This window comes from Carlito syrichta, unplaced genomic scaffold (assembly GCF_000164805.1).
Source record: "Carlito syrichta isolate Samal-C Ts95f unplaced genomic scaffold, Tarsius_syrichta-2.0.1 Scaffold315142, whole genome shotgun sequence".
Classification (NCBI taxonomy): domain Eukaryota; kingdom Metazoa; phylum Chordata; class Mammalia; order Primates; family Tarsiidae; genus Carlito; species Carlito syrichta.
The window spans coordinates 106136-126286 of NW_007259238.1; the positions used below are offsets into that span (position 1 = coordinate 106136).

Sequence of the window (20151 nt, forward strand, 5' to 3'; positions counted from 1 at the left end):
AAGTTGTCCTGGCTGGTCTCAAACCCATGGGCTCAGCAATCCACTCATCTCAGCCTCTCAAAGTGCTGAGATTACAGGCTTAGCCACTGAGCCCAGCCCTAAATCTTTAAAATAAATGAATAAATTAACAAAAATAATAACAAAATAACAAAATTAATTAATAAAATAAAACAAAATAAATTGATAAAATAACAAATGTGAGTGCATAAAAATTTAAACATGGCAAAAAAAATGTCAAAAACAAAAAAGACAGGCAATAAATGGGGCAAAAATATTATATATATGTATGTATATATTATACAATATTATATATGATATTAAGTTAAAGTTCTTTACAATCAATAAGACAAGCCAATTCTTAAATGGACAAAAAACAACAAATTACAAAAGCAATGAGTTGATATAAACAAAAAATAAAAATCAATACAAACTTTAAGATAATAATGGCTAACCCTGACTATGGTATGAAGCACTTAAAACACTTAACACAAGTGGTTATAAGATAAACTAATTTAAAAAACTTTTCCCAGGAGAAATCTGGCAAAACTGTTATCTAAAACCTTAAAAGTATAAACACCATTATAGTAGTTTAAACTCAACAAACAATCAGGGATTTTCTAAAATTTCTATTTATAAAGCCATTTTTTTCAGCATTGTTCATAATTGTTGCAGTGATCAAGTTTATTTAGTTGCTAGGACAAGTACACCCTTTTTTAAAGAGAAGTGAGGAACAGAACTGGAACTGAAAACCTGGTAGAAACTGAAGTAACTCGAGGGTCCACCCATCCTTCTTTTTCACAGGCTATATAATCAGTCAATCATATCCCTTCTTTCTCTCCCTGCCCCCTCTCCCTCTCCCTTGCTTCCCTCTCCCTCTCTTCCACCTGCCTCTCTCTCTCTCTCTCTCTCTCTCCTCCCCCTTCCTTTTCTCTGTCTTCCTCTTTCTATGTTCCTCTAAGTTGGTTTCTTCAACTTATGCAACAATGCTGCTTTCTCATATCTCCTGAGTATGGCTTCAATTTGCCACAGCCCTTCTAGACAAGCTCCTACTTCATGGCATCTCAAAGAATTCTTATAGTTTCTGCACCCCTCTTACTTACCTTTCTAATTAGATATTCCCCCCCAAAACTGAATTTGGCCCTGGGCATCCGCTCCTATGTAACAAAGGCTCACTCAGCTGGCATCTGATTCACATAGCTGGGGTCAGGGTGGCCAGGAGCATGGGCAAGACAAAGCTCTGTGACACTTCTAGTACAGAGGCACATACAGAGACATCCCTCAACATCCTGGACATCACCAAAGTGTTCCAACAAAAGCAAACTGGCTAATAAATTATAGCACATCAATAGGGGAGGAAAATATGCACAGTATACTACAAAGTGGGAAATATTAGTTATCTGATCCCAGTGAAGAAATCTGGATGGTAGAATTATAGTTGTTTTTAATTTTCTTCTTGATGGCTTTGCACTTTCTAAAAGTTCTACAATAAGTGTAGACTTATTTTCTACTCAGAAAAGAGTAACCATTTACACTGCAGAGTGACTTTTAATTCTTTTTATTTTACTTTATAAACAGGAAACATTTTGATTACCTTTCCAGCATCACATTTGGTGCCTTCATTCACCATCCCAGGATCTGGAACATCTGATCCTAGCTGGAAATCCACACCCCAACATTTGGTGCCTCGACTAGGCGTCTGAATAATAGCAGGCACAATTCCAAACACAGGCATCTCTTGTACATTCTCACACTGAAGCTTTCCACACAAAGCATTCCTATAAAGACACAGAAATAATGCAAATGTATCTGGTATATATACAAAAGAAAGGACTCTCAAGTTTATTACTATTTAGCTAAAAGGAATCTCAACAAAGTATATAAGAGCAACACAAGTCAAAGCAGCTACCATACCACACAACAATCCTACTTCCGGGAAAATACCCAGAGGAACACAAATTGTTCTACCAAAAAGACAACTGCACACGTATGTCCAATGCAGCACTACTCACAATAGTAAAAATATGGATCCAACCCTGATGCCCATCAAAAGTGGACTGGATAAAGAAAATGTGACACATACACAATAGAATACTACACAGCCATAAAGAAGAAAAAAAATCATGTCTTTTGTAACAACATGGATGCAGAAGACACCATCTTTCTAAGTGAACTATCACAGAAAATACAAAAAACCAAATACTAAACATTCTCACTCATAAGCATGCTTTAAACATTGGGCACATGAGCACAAAGGCGAGAACAACAAGTATTGGGCACTGCTAAAAGAAGGAGGGAAGAAGGGAAGAAGGGAGGGCAGATAAGGTACACACAATCACCCACTGGATACCAAGTCCACTAACAGAAGGACAGAGGACTCTCTAGAAGCCCAGACTTCACCTGCACACAATTTATATATGTAGCAAATGCTCACATGTATCTCACAACTCTAAAATATACATATACCTACATAAATAAAATATGACAGAGAAGAAGAAAAAGGGTGCTAAGATACAAATTATTAGGGTACCACACCTAACCCTTCTTTTCCCACACCTAAACTTTCTTCACCATCTGTCTAAAGCTCCAAAGAGTTTCACCAATAAAGTTGTTTCTAAATATCATATAGTTTTATAAATGCTATTACACAGAAAATAATATAGCAATATCAAAATTCAATTATGTCTTCTTAAAACATTAGGATAAGGAAGAAATTTGATTCTATATTGCAAAATAACTAAGAAAGGACTCCACCTCTGTTCGTCTGGCTGTTACTTATTTAAAGACTCAATTCATTAACTCATTAATTCACTAATACAATAGAGTAAGTCCCATACATAGGAACTCTTAAGTTGGGAACTTTCAAAGACACATGTCCAATCATTTAAGTTAGTTCACGTGTCTGGTGTACATTGCACATGCTGTCTGTAAGATTAAAAATGTTTTAGTTTTTGTGTTTGTTTTTTATGTATTATTTGTGTGAAAAGTACTATAAACCTATTACAGCACGGTACTATGTAGCCGATTGTGTTAGTTGGGTACCTAAACTAACTTTGTTGATCTTACAAACAAGTTGGACTTACCAACACACTCCTGGGAAAAAAGTTCGTTCATATGTGGGTGACTTACTGTATGGAACTCTATGAAGAGTTCCTTGGCTACAATTCTTATATCCACAGCTGTGTGAGTTAAATGCTCTTCCTATATCCTTCCTAACACCCTAAGAACCCCTATCGTCAACTCTTGATACCATATTGAAATTTCCTATTAAATTGATCGTCATCTAATCCAAGCACCTATCCTATACTTGAACCGACTCTAGGATATCACTGCCAAGTCATCATAGGATAGTTCTCCCAATACCTCTAGTTCACCACCTCCTAAATTTCCCACTCTATTATAACATTATTTTACTTATTGAGTTAAAAATCTATCTCCTTATAATTTAACCTCATTTATCCTAGACCACACAGATAATATTTTTGTTCTTTCTTTCACGCGGCAGCTGTTTTAGGACAATTATTACGCAGCTCCTAGAAACTTACTTCACCAAGGCACTATCCTACAATCATGTTTCATACAAGGAGCTCCCTTCTAAGTATGTTTCAGTTTGCCTCACTGACTCTTGAAGAAGAGTGCTCAGAATGAAGCATGAAATTACAGTTATAGCCTAACAAGCAAAGAAAAAAACAGAGCTCTTATTTATAATAGACACTGTACTTCTATTAGATTCAAGGTTACAACAGTTTGCATGGTAACTATATTATATGATTGATGTCCTTGAATGTATCAATAACTAAAATCCCTATTTAATGTTCACATGTGCTATTATTAAGTCTTCATTTTCCCTCCACCTGCATTTGATAGTTAATAATTTTGTCACGACTTTACATTTATTCCTATGTCACCACTTATTTGCTAGCTGACCTGATTAAAGTGCTTAAATTTCTGAGCTTCAGTTTCTTCATCTCAATAAAGGAGATAAATAACACCTATCATCTCACATAGTTGAAATTAGATATGAAAACCTCAGAAACAAAGTGTAGCATAAAGCAGACCTCAGTCAAAATCTGTTGGAGCCACTGTACTCCAGCCTGGGTGACACAGAGTGAGATTCCAACTCAAAAAAAAAAAAAAAAAAGAAGGCCAGGCACAGTGACTCATGCCTATTATCCCAGCATTTTGGGAAGCCAAGGTGAGAGGATTGCCTCAGCCCATAGGTTTGAGACCAGCCTGGGCAACTTGGCGAGAACTCATCTCTACAATAAATCAAAAATTAGCCAGGCATGGTGGCACTTACCTGTAGTTCCAGCTACTTAGAAGGCTAAGGCGGAAGGATTGCCTGAGCCCAGCAAGTTGAGGCTGCAGTGGCCATGGGTATGCCATTGCACTCCAGCCTGGGCAACAGAGTGAGACTCTAACTCAAAAAAAAAAAAAAAAAGAAAGAAATATATTACCAGTTCTTTTCCTAACACCAGTACCTCTTTGAAGCCTCGTGTTGTAAAATGTAAGTCTGAAAAGTTAGGTATTTAAGGAGTGAAAGCAGTCACAGGAAGTGCCAAAAAAGATCCTAGAAATGACAAGTCTTATAATCTATCATAATCTTTTATGACCTCACCTCCACTTACCCAGTGGCACACTTCTTGTATTCATTGCCAGAGAAACCACAATTGCCAAATCTGTCACCTTTAGAATTCACTTCAATGAAACAATCTTTGGGGGCAGCCTTGGCTTCTGTAACATTAAACATTTTTTAAAAAGAAAAACAAGTTAGGGCAAGAAACTTTAAAAAGTATTTCCTACAAGTGTTCTATACACAGGGACGAACGGCCTCAGCACCTCAGAAAAGTTTCAGGTCTTACATATAAAACATTTTTGTTCCACATTTTAAACCAAATAACAAAACATAAAAATAAAGCTTATGCTCTACTTAAATGTTAGCCTGGACTCAAACACTCAGGCCCTAAAAGAAATGGCACTAAATAAGAAATTATAAATCAATTTAAAATCATGCATAATATGGTATATTCATTCTGTTTTCACATACCGTACTGATAGGAAAGGTTGGAGAAAACACTGCCAGCTATTCGGAGGTTTTTATTTGGCATATATGGATGCTTAGTTTAGGTGTTCCTACTGACTAGATAAATAGCCAAATATTCAAGACAGATGACAAACAGCAATCCAGTTTTGCTTTCATACTTTACATGTATAATGCTGAATATTCAATCTTTCCACTTAATTATACATTCTTAAAAATAATTTGGAAATATTTTTAAGTCAAAATGCCAGTGCTTCCTCTTTAATACAGGGTATGTCTGTCTTATACACCTATTGCTATGCTGTTTAGATTTAAAGAAAATGGATGTAAAAGGAGATACAGCAAAAAAAGAGGAAGAGGATCAAATAATATGAAAAATGAATACAGAAAATTCACACAGGACAAATTTCACATGACAATATCCCCAGGCAAGCCTTTATAAAGCACAAAAATAGCTATTAAAATTCCAGATAATATACAAAGAAAAAAATAACTATAGTTTCCTTAGTGCTAGGCTTTTCTGCAAGCCTCTGTGAAGGTCATATCCTTCCTAAGTAATAGTATTTATCTCACCAAAATGCCTATCTGAAATTACTTTTTTAGTCTGAAATAACCTGCCTATTCCTGAAAAATATACAGGAAATTGACAGATCTCTTTCATCCTATCCCATGACCTGACTAACATAAGTCTCATCTATTTCTGAAACAGTCTTATCTCCTCAGTCCCTATCTGACTATAGGCAAGGAGTACAAAAGATACCAAAGACACAAAAGTCTGTCAAAATCAACGATTCTGGTTGCAGAGAAATCCAGCATGGTACCCATGACTGATCTTCTTAACTAAGTAACAGAAATAAAAATAAAAAAAAGAAGAGGTAAAACAAGGATTTGGCTTCCCTTGCTTTCTTTCTCCCTCCCTCCTTCTCCACTTCCCTCCTTCAACATGTATTAATCACCCACTAAATGTCCCATACCCTGATAGGAAATAGAGATCATTTACCAGTAGTGCCCTAAAGAAAAACTGAAAAACTCCTATTACTAATTCTCCGTCTTCTCTTCTTAATTAAAGATAAGCCTGAACAAACATATGGCACTCACATATCTCATTAAGTTGAAAATGTTGCTGCTGCTGTTCCCACTGATTTAAGACAAAAAGGAAAGAAGATGGGACAACGGGAATCTAGAATGGCTTAGGCATAAATCATCACTGCCAATGAGCCATCACAGCAATCTGCCTAGATGTGCTGAAAAGCAACCTTTTCCCTACACCGGCTTGATCAATGAAGCCAATAAAGGAAACACAAAAATGCAATACTGTTGGAGCACCTCGCCCCAAAGCATAATCAAAATAAAGCTAAGGTGTAGCTGTGCCTTCATGTAAACTCTCCACAGTTTCTTACCAGAACTACTGCATGGCAGTTATTTGCATCCTTTCTCTGCTCCTGAAAATGATGCCACACAATGTTACTAGAGAAATCCAAAACTAAATCTAATCATGTCATTTCCATGTTTAAAATCCACGGCTCCCCATTACCTAGGGCAGGAAAATCTTAACCTGAAATTCATGGCCCAAAGAGTCCAACCCTGGATATAGTCCAAGTTCCTGAGAAAGTCTAAATCTGACTTCTCACTCTCTTGCCTCACTTCTCATCCATTCAGGAACAGCACACGTTCTATCTATACTGAATTCCTACTAGCATATATTCTGTCCTATGGAGTAACAGTTAAAACCAGGATTTCCCATCAAACAATTTTGTTTAAAAACAGTCAGAATGTTGCCTTCTTTTAGCAGACTACTGGAATAGGCCAGAAAATTCAGAAACAGGTCTATTTAAAGAACACAGTATTCTGGAAACTTATTCTGACAAATAAATGGGAGCAAAAACTAAACTATACATACATTTACTGCTAGCAGTATTAATGTTTAAATGAATTATAGTATGTCAGTAACATGATGTTGTAGAAAAATACTCAATAACATGGAAAGTATTCACAACTTATTGTTAATATTGAAAAAAGCTATTTTAAAGAAGTATATCAATATGATCTCATTTTTGTATGTTATATGCTCATATGCATAAAAACACATAAAAGGATATTCATCAAATTTTTAGCAGTGGTTATTTATCCAGAATATTGAAAGTATGGAAAATATTTATTTTCTACTTTTTGCTTATTTGTAAATTCAATATTTCCAAAAAAATGTCTTCTTCCACTTAAGCAAGTAAACCAATGTAAGTTATTTTCTTTTAATGATGTCTTTGATACATTCCAGTAATAAATCTCCATCCGTTCACCATGCCCATGGTGGTTGAGATCACGGTTTTGCAGCTTTCTGTGATCTTGAGCAAACCATTTATCTCTCTGAAACTTAGCTTCCTTACAAGGTTTTTTTAAGGCCCTAATTTGAAAGCATCAACACTTTCTCTTAAGTGTTAGCTCTCAAATACTTCATTTATTTGATAAATATTTAGTGTTTACTAAAAGAATAAGAAATTTTAGAATACATGAGCTAGTGAAGAGCTTTTTAATTCCTTATTCTCTACAAGTCCAAAAGCTCAAGGGAATAAAAACTAGACCTATAGCACTTGAACTAATCGACTGCCACAAGACATCAGCAGACTTCAGATAAGAGGTTTGAATACATGCTTTTCTTTTCCCTCCCTCCTAAAATCTCGTAAGCAGGGAAAATATATATTTTTTTAAATTCATAAACCCACAGAGAGTGGAACTGAGAAGGGAGACAGAACAAAATTTTGGAAGCTGAAAAGCAACCAGTTAAGTGGTAAATAAATGACTTAATTATATATGAGAAAATGGAATCTTAAGCTGGCAGTGGAGAAAGCTGAGATCAACCCTTTTTACACCACAGAATTCTACAAAGATAAGAAATTGGTAGTACCAGATAACCTTGGATATAGGAGGTAAGAAGGGGCAGATGGTTAAACTAAATAGGAAAAGGAGAAAGTCTGTTCAAGCAGTTAGATCCACAGATCAACTTCCTTTTCTATACAGCCAGCAGACTGCCTCTTCTCTATTGTGGCAAAAGACTTGAGTTCATTTTCTAGTAAAACACAAGGTTTCAGGACTCAGACATACCAGGCACAGTAATAAACACATAAACTGTTTTAAAAACAAGGATATGAATTGAGTACTTGCCTACCCAATGTTGTGATCCCAGCCTTATTTTTCCCCAGTCCCCACTTCCTCCCAGAATGCTGGCAGCCACGTCTTACCCTTCTAGGCTGGAAACAGGTAAGTTCTTCACAAGGAAATCAAACAAGCCCAGGAGAAAAAAACTAAAGATGTGGATTTGGGCATTTCCCTAATTTAAAAGTTCATCCATATCATCCTATAGGAAAGCTTCCAATTAACAAGCCTCACCCATGAGCCTAGAATTAGCCATCTGCTCCTTATTCCCCTCCCTTGGACCAAAGACTATCAGACATCTGAGAACACAGCTAATATGGAAGATAGACATCCAACAAAGAAAAATGGTAACTTGGAACAAAGACTATGGACAAAAAAGAAAACTTTTTAAAATTATCATTAATATACCAAAATAAATGAGAGATGATTTTCCTGTATGGAACAAGAACAGATTATTTATTTAAAAGAAGTGGGGAAAAAACTCAGAGAACATAAAAGAGTTCCTAAGAATTAAAACGATGGTGCATCAAATGAAAAAGTCAATAAAAGAATTAGAAGATAAAGCTGAGGAAGTTGCCCAGAAAGTAGGCTTCCTCCCCCACAAAAAAAGTTTCCAGATTGAAAGCATCCACCAAGTACATAGCACAATGAATAAAAACAGATTCACATCAAGGTATATTATCTTGAAGAGATGATCTTCCAGGCTTTTTGAGAGTGGGGGTGGAGGGGGGGCGAGAGGGGCAGGGACATACACAAGGATCGGAATGGCTTCAGCAACTCCATAAACTAGAAGACAATGAAGCAATGGCTTCAAAACTATGAGGGAAAATGATTTCCAACCCCATCAAACTACCTATCAAGTGTTTAGTTAAAATGAAACATTTTCACATTTGCAGGATCTCAAAAACTTTATCTCTAATGCATCCTATCTAAGGAAACTACTGAAAGAAAAGCTCCATGAAAAGGAGGAAATAAACCAACAAAGAGGCCAACATGGGAAAAAGCAAGCAGGAGACTCAAAAGGGGAAGAAACAAAGATTTACTTTAGCACTATGGTGAAAGATCTCAAGATAAAAACAAATTAGGCCAGACACAATGGCTCAGGCCCATAACCCCATCACTTTGGGAGGCCAAGGTGGGAAGACTGCTTGAAGCCAGGAGTTCAAGACCAGCCTGGGCAACATAGTGAGACCCTGTCTTTACAAAAAATAAAAATAAATAGCCAGGCATTTAGCACAGGCCTGCAGTCCCAGCTACTTTGATTGCCTGAGCCTAGGAGGTGGAGACTGCCATGAGCTGTGATCATCATGATCATGTCACTTGCACTCCAGCCTGGGCAACAGAACAAGACCCTGATGCAAAAAAATAAATTTGTTTTCTTCCTTCTATTATCCCTGTGTAATGTAACCTAAGATATACTGATATTATCATATTTAAGTACTGCTAACTTTACATCACAGTGTTTAAGTAATGGGATATCAAGGAGAAGAGAAAACATCATTCAAAGACTACCTCTTTTTTAGTGGTACAGAAGATATCTGTAGCATGCTAGGCAAATTATGACCTTAATTAGGTCTTCATTTGGAGATTCAGTGTGGTTTAAGGAGGTGCCTATGGGTTTCAAGTTGACAAGGGCTAAGCTTTTGATTGGGGTTAATTTTCTTTTCTTTTTTTCTCTTAAGACACAGGGTCTTGCTCTCACCCAGATTGGAGTTCAGTGACGTGATCATGGCCTACCTAATAATACTGTAACTTACTGGAAAAAAGCAGTTAATAAAAAAAATGTGTATCTATGTTTACCCACTTATACACACACATACACACACACAGTCTCATTAGTATAGAAAAAAGTGACTACATTAACAACAAACGATCAACAATGGCTACCAGAGGAGTGTGTGTGTTTTATACACAAAGGATAAAAAGAGAGATAGATATAGATTGTGAAAGCAAAAAACATCAACAGAATTTGGACATATTAATTTCAGGACTACAATTGCCTCTCGAGAAGGAAGGGGAAGGATATGATGGGAAACAAGAGAGCTGCAACTTTATCAATATTTACTTTAAAAAAAAATCTAAATGAAAAATAAATAAAATCAAAGCAATCAGTTATAAGTGATAATATCTTACTTGAGCCAAAGATGACTTGACACTGAGCATCATAATATTGGCACATGCCATTGTAACAATAGGCTTTGTTATTCTGACAAGGATATCCGTTCTGAATAAAAACATCTGGCTGACAGAACTGAGAAGAGCCATTGCAGTACTCTGGAACATCACATTCATTGGTTTTTCCTCGGCATAAAGTACCTCCTGGAAGAAACTAGGGCAATAAAATTCAAATTACACACAGATATCAGGACAATTTCCACAAATTAATCAAATTTGAAACCACAGTATTTATATGTATAAAAGGTTCTAACAATAACAAAAGATTAAATAACCTAACAGAAAAATTAGCAAAGCCAATAACAGGAAATTCATATAAGTCGTAAATATGGAAAATGAAAAAAACATAACCTCATTAGTTACCAAAAGAAATGCAAATTAAATAAAAGTACAAAAACATTTTATATCTATGAACTCGATACTTTACATCTATTAGCTAACTAGATTTAATAACTAAGACTGGCATAAAGAAACAAGTACTTGATAACACTGTTGGTAGAAGTATAGTCTGGCACATTTATGGAAGATGTATAAAATGTGTATCAAAAATTTTAATATGCATATTCTGTCCCAATGATTTCTCTTGTAAACAATAACTGGAAGCAACCTAAATATCCATCAATAGTTGACCAGATAAAGAAATTATGGTACAACCATACAATGTAATAATTATACGAGGGGGGGGACCTAAAAAAGACAAAAGGAATTAGTTTTTGGAAGGTGGGCCCCTTGTAGTACAAACTTCCCTCATTAGGTAAATACTCTAGGAACCCATGAGCATCAGTGTTCCAGCTAGCATTGTTGTGAAAAGTTGTGTCTGGCTTCAGTGAATTTTTTTTAGAGATTCTTTCAACAAGTTTGCCCATTTCATGATAGGTAATCTAACACCTGCCCACACCATGCTGAGTGTTCAGCAATTTTTGACCAAAAACAGCATGATCCCTGTGCCCCACTATCCCTATTCACCCAATCTCACCCCAAGCAAATTTTTTTTTGTTTCCCCAGATAAAAAAAGTCCTCAAAGGGAAACATTTTGCCAATGTAGAAGACATGAAACAAAAAACAGTAGAAGCACTAAAAAGCATCAAAATTGATGAGTTCAAAAACTGTTTTAAGCAATAAAATAGTGTCTCTAGATGTACTGCATTAAATGGAAAGTACCTGGAAGATGGCAGAAGTTTAGACATGTAAATAAATTCCGTTTCTTTTGGGTCCCCCCTCATATAACCATGTGAAACTAAATGAATGAAAAATAAGTTCATAGTAACTTACTGGAAAAAAGCAGTTAATGAAAATATGTGTATCTGTGTTTACCCACTTAAACACGCACACACACGCACAGTCACAATTGTACAGAAAAAAGTAAGTTAACAACAAACAATCAACAATAGCTAACTGAGGAGTGTAAAATGATAGAGGGTCTTTCATTTTCTACTTTCTATAGGTTAGTTTAGCTGAATTATTTCTAACAAGCATATATTACTCTAAAAATCAGAAAAAACGTTTCCACTTAGAAAAAAAATTAATAGACCATTTATCATAAAAGAATGTGCTTCAAAATTATATACAAGTAGCATAAAATTTTTTCCATAATCATAAACTAAAAATAGTGCTCTCTTAGAGATCTCCAAAAACAAATTTTTATATACACAGATTTTTTTTCTTTATATATTTTGTTTTTGTTGTTGTGCCTAATAGGAATTCCTTACCCAACAGTCTTTGCAACAGTCGCCATATGCACACTCAGCAAATGATTTAAGCTTACAAGTACTTCCTTCACAACAAGGGTCCGATTCACATTCCTGCAGATATAAAATGAGTCAGCAAAGAGACGAATTATTGATATTAATATTCATTAATAAGATTCTTATCTTAGATCTAAAATCGACTTCATCCTAATACAGTTATAACAGTTATTCTTCAGAGAAACAATTACTATCCTTCTGAGTTTATTGATATCTAGTTACAAGTATTTAGCTCTCAACATATTTCAAAGGACTGAAATCATACAGTATGTGCCTTACTTAGTCTGCTCAGAATTCCATAACAAAATACCACAGCCTGGGGACACAATGGTATTATATACTGTTGGTAGAAATGCAAATTGGCACAGCCTTTTTGTAGGAAATTTGGTAGTCTCCAATAAAACAAACTGTACATACTTTGAAATCCAGTAATTCCACTTTTATATAACTATCTTACAGAAATACATGTATATAAACACATGGTGTGCGTAAAAGAATGTATATGTAGTACTGTTTACAATAGAAAAGTACTAATTACAGAATCAGATGCAGTGGCTCATGCCTGCAATCCCAGCTACTCAGGAGGCTGAGATAGGAGGACTACTTGAGCTCAGGACTTTGAGATCAGCCTGGGCAACATAGCAAGACACTCATCTCTTAAAAAAAAAAAAATAGCTGCATGCAGTAGTACATGCCTGTCATCCCAGCTGCTTGGGAAGCTGAGGCAGGAGGATTACTTCCCAGCTGCTTGGGAAGCTGAGGCAGGACTCTGAGACCAGCCTGGACAATATAGCAAGAACTTATCTCAAAAAAAGAAAAAAGAAAAACACTAATTATAGTAATTAAATATCATTAATGAGAATATGGTTAAATAAACCACAAAACATCCTTATATTGTAATACTATTTAGCAGATCAAAGGCTTATGTCTATATAACGCAATAATATATAAAAATGTCCAAGATATATTAATAAAAATCTAGATATAACATATTAAGTCTAGTTTTATTTATGCATAAAAATAAAAGCCACAGTAACATCACCAAGATTACTTTGAATATGTAAATCACTTTGGATAATATGGATTTAATAATATTATCCCAAACCATGAACACGAGATGTCTATTTATCTGTATTATCCTTGCTTGCTTTCAGCAGTGTTTTGTAGTTTTTAGTGTACAGGTCTTTCAACTCCTTGTTTAAGTTTATTTCTAAGTATTTTATTGTTTTTAATGCTATTATAAATGGCTTTGTTTTCTGAATTTTCTTTTTGTGTAGTTCATTATTAGTGTATGAAAATGAACTGATTTTTGTATGTCAGTTTTATGTCCTGCCACTTAGGTGAATCTATTTATTAGTTCTAACAGTTTTTTAACGGAATCTTTAGGGTTTTCTACATGTATTATCATGTCATCTGAGAACAGGGACAATTTTGCTTCTTTTTCAATTTTTAAAATTTCTTTTTCTTGCTTAATTGTTCTGGCTAGGACTCCCAATACTATGCTGAATAAAAGTGACAAAAATGGGCATTTATGTCTTATTCCTGAGGTTAGAGGAAAAGTTTATAGTTTTTCACAGTTGTGTATAATATTAGCTGTGGGCTTTTCATAGATAGTCTTATTATATTGAAAAAACTTCCCTCTATTCCTAGTTTGTTGACAGTCTTTTTTTTTTTTTTAAATCGTAACAGGATAATGAATTTGGTAAATGCTTTCACTGCATCAATTTAGATGGTCATGTGATTTTTCTCCTTCATTTTATTAATATAGAATTTCTTATCAATTGATTTTTGTATATTGAGCCATTTTTGCACCCACAGATAAATCATACTAGGTTGAGGTGTATATTACTTCTAATGTGCTGTCATATCTAGTTTGCTAGCATTTTGTTGAAGATTTTTGCATCTATATTTATTAGGGGTACTAGCCTGTAATTTTCTTTTTTGGGTGGTGACTTTGGCTGTGAAGAATGATGCTACTTATATTAGGTATCAAAAATACACAAGCTCATAAAAGCAGCGAACAGAATGGTGTTTGTCAGGTGCTGGAGGAAGGTAAAATAGGGAGCTACTTATCAATGGGTATAAAGTTTTAGTATGCAAGATGAAAAAGTTCTAGAAAGCTATTGTACAACATAGTACCTACAGTTAATAATATTGTACACCTAAATATCTCTTAGAAGGGTCAATCCCACGCTAATAAAATATAAAGGTAAAAATAAATCCTAAAACAAGCCTGATATTTATAAATATACATACTGTATATTGTATATAAATGCATAAAGTCTGAAAAGAAATACACACTAAATTTATAAGAGTGATAATCTCTAAAGAAGGAAGTAAAAGATTTATAGGGGAAACAAAGTTGCTTAAGATGCTTTCACTTTCTATTTGAAGTTTTATACCAAGAAAAAAAACTGATATTCAAAGATAAAAGGTATTTTTAAGAGTAATTTTGTAGTCAAAAAGCTCAAGAAGCAAATAGAGATTACTATTTTAATAAGTAAGCTGAAAGAAAGTAAGACTTGAAATATTTAAAGAAAAAGATCTGAGAATGCCAGGAAGGTGGAAGATCTTAGTCAACCTAACAGTATGTTAACTTGGAAATTAAATATATCATCTTTAGGCCTCATTTTCCTCACTGGAAAATGAGAATATTAAAAATAACAATCTCTTAAGGTTATTGTGTAAAATATTTACCAAAAGTCCCTGACATGCATTAACACTGCAATAAAGGTCAAACACAACTATACCATAAGACTAGAAAGCAAAGTCATCCGGTAAAAACCAGGTGTGGTCAGGTAAGGAAGAAAATACACTTGTAGAAAGATTGAGAATATAGTAGGACTTACATACAACTGAACAAGTATCTAAAATTTACTGCAAGGTTAGAAGGAAAGGGTTTAATTTGCCAATTTGAGAAGAGTATGGCAAGAAAGGTAAGGAGTGTGGCTACAGAACAATTAGTAACAAAGATAGTTATGGGCTTAAGGCAATGAGTGTGAGGACCACCTCTGATAAAGTCAGGGGTCAGTAGGCAAACTAAATGGCTAATAAAGAGAAGGGTACTTTGTGTATCAAGAATTTTGATACTGAAGGACTCGGCAAGATGGGCCAGCTCCAATTCATTTTTTAAATGAGGCCAACTGAATATTTCTGCAATTGGCAGTGTCAGAATAGTGAAAGCTTACAAGTAAAGAGCCAAGTGAAAAACGAATTTGTTCTTTAAAGTAAATAAAAAAGCCAATAACCAAAACAAGGAAGAGGAAGAGGAAGAGGAAGAAGAAGAAGAAGACTAGAAGGAAGAGGAAGAGGAAGAAGAAACAAGGTGCCTTCCCTGACTTCAAAATAGCACCATTCAGTTATATTCTAAGAAGGAGGAGATGGTCAATCCCAGGAACACAGCCACACAAACAAAATACTAATCCTCATTTTGCCACTAAATTTTACGTTAGCTCCTATGTGAGTTGCCCAAAACAAGCAATTTTATTTCTTGCAAATCCTGTGGTCATTTTTCAAAGCAAAAATCAAAATTAAACTGACCTTTGGAGTACCACAGTCACACTCTTCCCCAGGGTCCACCAATTTATTACCACAGAAGGGAGCACTATAGGCTTCATCAGGCTTTGGAATATTAAGAAGGCAGCTTCCTCCTTTATTTAAAGTTAACTTCTCAAAGTCCTCTGCACTGCAACTGCTAAAGTTTCTGGAACCTCTATAATAAACATTAAGAAAAAGAATTTATGTCATAGTAATTACTCATTTTGAAAATTTTAAGTCATGTCTTTAACAAGTGAATATTTTAAATTGCAGAAAATAAGCTCACCAAAGTAGACAGAAATGAGAATTAACATCTCTTTCTAATAAATAATGAACATTACTTCAGCTACTATATAACAGTTCACTATTTTGGTTATAATATATTGTATCTCCAAGAAAATATCTTTGAAATATATCACATTTAAATACAAAATTATAATTCTCAGCATCAGAAGAGACCTTAAAAATTGTCTAGTCCTATACAGAATTAAGTTTTATTTATCTAACAGAGTAAAACTTCTTCAAGTATTGGGAGCCAGCTATTTTTTGCAGTCTTTTTTGCACTGAGAGTAATATTCTTATGTTCCTTCCATGTCCACTATCACTAAGGATAATATTCTTATGTTTCTCCCATGTTCACTATCACTAACTGAGAATCATGTAAAAATAATGTGAATGGGCAATTCTAGGACAGACGTACAAGAGCCATCAAGGGGCAGACTGCACAGTGCAGCATTTCAGCTACTCCTATGTGACAGATCATCAGTCTGAGCTTCAAATGATGTTTAAGGGACTTCCTGGGAACTATGATTAACACTTTGAAGGTTGGATGGGCCTTAAGAAATTGTCCTTGGGAGGCTGAGGTGAGTGGATTGCCTGAACCCGCAGGTTCGAGACCTGCCTGGGAAACTTGGCGAGACCTCATCTCTACAATAAATCAAAAAAATTAGCCAGGTGTGGTAGCGTGCGCCTGTAGTTCCAGCTACTTGGAAGGCTGAGGCAGAAGGATCGCCAGAGCCCAGCAGGTCAAGGCTGTGGTGGCCAGGAGCAGCCACTGCACTCCAGTCTGGGCGACAGAGTGAGACTCCAACTCAAAAAAAAAAAGAAAAAGAAATTGTCCATCTTGAGTTGTCTATATGAGATATACACAAATGCCATTTTAAGATGTTCTACTTAGTCTTTCTACTTATTTTTACTTTAATTATTGTTTTACTCAATAATTATAAAATATTTTCATATAGTTCTATTGGCTATTTTTACCTTTGAAAACTAATGGAAAATACATCTATACACCATGGCTGTCTGAGAAACCCAAGTCATATTAAAATTGTTTCAGAGATAGTCCTATTTATTTATTTTGCTTTGCATCCTGAATTTTTGGTGTTACACCCAAAATATCACTCATAAAGGCCAATGTCAAGGAGCTTTTTCCCAATGTTATCTTCTAGGCATTTTATGGTTTGGAGTAATTAGGTAGGCATTTCATCCATTTTGAGTTGATTTGGGGTAAGACATAAGGGTTCAATTTCATTTTTTTGCATGTGGAAATCCAGTTCTCCCAACACCATTTACTGAAAAGAATATCCTTTTCTCCAGTGTCCTTCTGGTTCCCTTGTCACCAATTAGTTGATTGTATATGTTTGGATTTATTTCTTGGTTCTCTATTCTGTTCCATTGGTGTATGTGTCTGTTTTTACACCATTGTTGTACTCTTTGATTTCTATAACTATCAAACTAAAAAGCTTCTGCACAGCAAAGGAAACAACCAACAAAATGAAAAGGCAATCTACAGATTGGGAGCAGTTGTCCAGACTGATCTCAAACTTCTAGCCTCAAATGATCTTCCCGCTTTGGCCACTCAAAAAGCTAGGACTATAGGCATAAGCCACCACACCCAGCCTACAAACCATAATAAAGGATTAATATTCAAGGTATACAAAACAAATAATCCAATTTTTTAAGTGTGCAAAGGACTTGAACATATGCTTCTCTAAAGATGACATAAAAATGGCCAATAAGTATATGAAAAAGTGTTCAATATCACTAGCCATCAGGGAAATGCAAAGAAAACCATAATGAAGTATCATCCCATACTCATTAAGATGGCTGTTATAAAAAAGACAAGAGAGAACAAGTGATGAGGGTATGGAGAAAAGGGAACCCTTGTACACTGTTGGTGGGAACGTAGATTGGTACAGCCATTGTGAAAACAGTATGAGATTTCTAAAGAAATTAAAAACAAAACTATCATAATCTACTAATCCACTAGGCCACCCACTAATCTCTCTTCTGGGTATATACCCAAAGGAAATAAAATCACCACCTTGTAAAAATATCAGTATTCCCATGTTCAGTACAGCATTATTCACAATAGTCCAGATATGGAAAGAACTGAAGTATTCATCAATGAATGAATGGATCAACTATTTTACATGCAAATATAATAGAATATTACTCAGCCTTTTAAAAGTAGATCCTGCCATTTGCCACAACATAGATGAACCTGAAGGACATCATGCTAAGTGAAATAAGCCAGTCACAAAAAGAAAAATACTGTATGATCTCAATGATATATGGAATCTGGAAAGAAAAAAAAAGGCAAATACAGATAGAAAATAAAACAGTGGTTACTGTGGAAGGGGAGGAAATGAGGAGATGTAGGTGTGATGCAAAGTAGCAGATATGTAGGATGAATAAGTCCAGAGGCCCAACATACAACATCGGGACTATAGTTGATAATACTGCATTACATTCAAGATTTTTGCTAAAAGAGCAGATTTTAGGTGCTCTTACCACCAACAAAAGGGTAACTATATGAGAATGGGATGATAGATATGTTAATTTGCTTGCCTACGGTAACTATTTTGCCACCTATATATACATCAAAACATCATGTTGTACACCTTAAATATATACAATAAAATTGTAGGCACAAATTATCAGAGGAATTTGGTACCCTGAAAGAATCTCTTTTTTTTTTTAATCAGTTTAAGCAATAGTGCCAAAGGAGTGAAAACTATGTTGCATTTCAGGCAATGAGGAAGTTTCTCTATCTATAGCTAGATCTTCTATACATCTAAAGAACCTAAGAAAGAGATACTTTTTGTGAGACTTTTTTGTCCTGGGTAGACATGCTACCCTCTTCTTTGCTGATTGGTCTCCAGGAAAGTAGATAGCCCAGGCTCCTGGCTCTTGGGATTGATTGGAAAGCAATGTCTACAACATTTTGGTAAGGTTAACTACAATCTGACAAGGGTCTTTGGTTGTGGAATGTTTAAGGATTTTAAGAGACTGAGTGGCAGAGAAAGAAAGAGAAAAGACAAGAATTCAACAGTTTATGACAAAAGAATAAGCAAAGACAAAATTCTGAATCACAGAAAGATATGATTAGCATAAGGCTTTTGACAATAACAAACTTGTTTTCTGTATTCTTTTTCTTGCTACTGTCTATTAAGAATATTGCAAGGAAAAGTTCATTTGTGCAAAATCAACCAGCCATTCACTAAACAAATATCTGTTGCACATCTGTCATGTACAAGGCACTCTTCTTAGTACAAGGGATAAAACTGTGAGCAGAGCAGACAAAAATCTCTGCCTCTATGAAGGTACATTCTAGTAAGAGACACAGACAAGAAACATAAGAAGTAAGCAAATTAGATGATATATTAGAAGGTAATAAAATGCTATGGGGGAAAAAAGGTGGGGAGGTGTGGGTGATATGCTCTGCCAAGGAAGAGACAATTGCGATTTTAAAAGGGCAATCAGGAAAGGCAAGTCAAGAACGTCGTGTCATCTCAATTAAAACTGGCTATCCTGAGAAAGGATGTTGCAGGGAGAATAAACAAGAGCAAAAACCTGAAGGTAGAAGCCATTCTGGCATGTTCAAGGAACAATAAAGAAGCCAGTGGGGTTGCAGTACAATGAGTCAATAAGAAAATGAGTAATGAGACATACGGTCTGTGAAAGCGAGAACAAGCCATTGTAAGAATTTGGCTAGTTTTCTAATGAGTCAAATGGGTAGGGGATAAGGGTTAAGCAGGAATGACAGGCTTTGACTTATGGTTTAACAAGATCACTACGGTTGCTATGTTAAACAGAAAGACTACACAGAAGACTCTTACAGAAATCTATTAAACAGACAATGGACCAGAACGGTTAGAACAGAAGCAATAAGAAATGGTTGGGTTATTTGTATTTTACAGGAAGAGTCATTAAGATGAAGAAGGTAAGAAAAAAGAGAAGTCAAGTAAGATTCCAAGGTTGTTGTCCTGAGATACTAGAAGGAAGAAGTTATCATTGATTAATACAGAGATGACTATGGGTCAACTAGGTTTTAGAAGGATTTCAGGAGGGACAACAGGAGTTTGAGGCTATCAGACAGCAAGTAAAAATGTCACAGTAAATAATTATTTGATAAACAAAGGAGATTCCAATGTAAACAGATTTGAAATTGCTTTTCATTTCCTACTGTTGACATTTATGTGGTAAGTACAGTGACTGCCACAT

The 20151-nt window shown here is 35.2% G+C and overlaps 1 protein-coding gene across 3 annotated transcripts in view; it reads right to left on the reverse strand.

Annotated features, from left to right (window-relative positions):
• ADAM9 (ADAM metallopeptidase domain 9) overlaps positions 1–20151 on the reverse strand; it is a 103459-nt gene that overhangs the window by 35646 nt on the left and 47662 nt on the right. For all 3 annotated transcript variants that reach the window (XR_002481233.1, XR_002481232.1, XM_008072349.1), the window contains exons 12-16: positions 15649–15820; positions 12073–12165; positions 10322–10517; positions 4626–4731; positions 1592–1775 (exon numbers count right to left, since the gene is read on the reverse strand). Coding sequence is in view for 1 of the 3 variants with exons in the window: in XM_008072349.1 (XP_008070540.1) it covers positions 1592–1775; positions 4626–4731; positions 10322–10517; positions 12073–12165; positions 15649–15820 (751 nt within the window). In the remaining 2 variants the exon portion in view is untranslated. The remainder of the gene's footprint in view (positions 1–1591; positions 1776–4625; positions 4732–10321; positions 10518–12072; positions 12166–15648; positions 15821–20151) is intronic.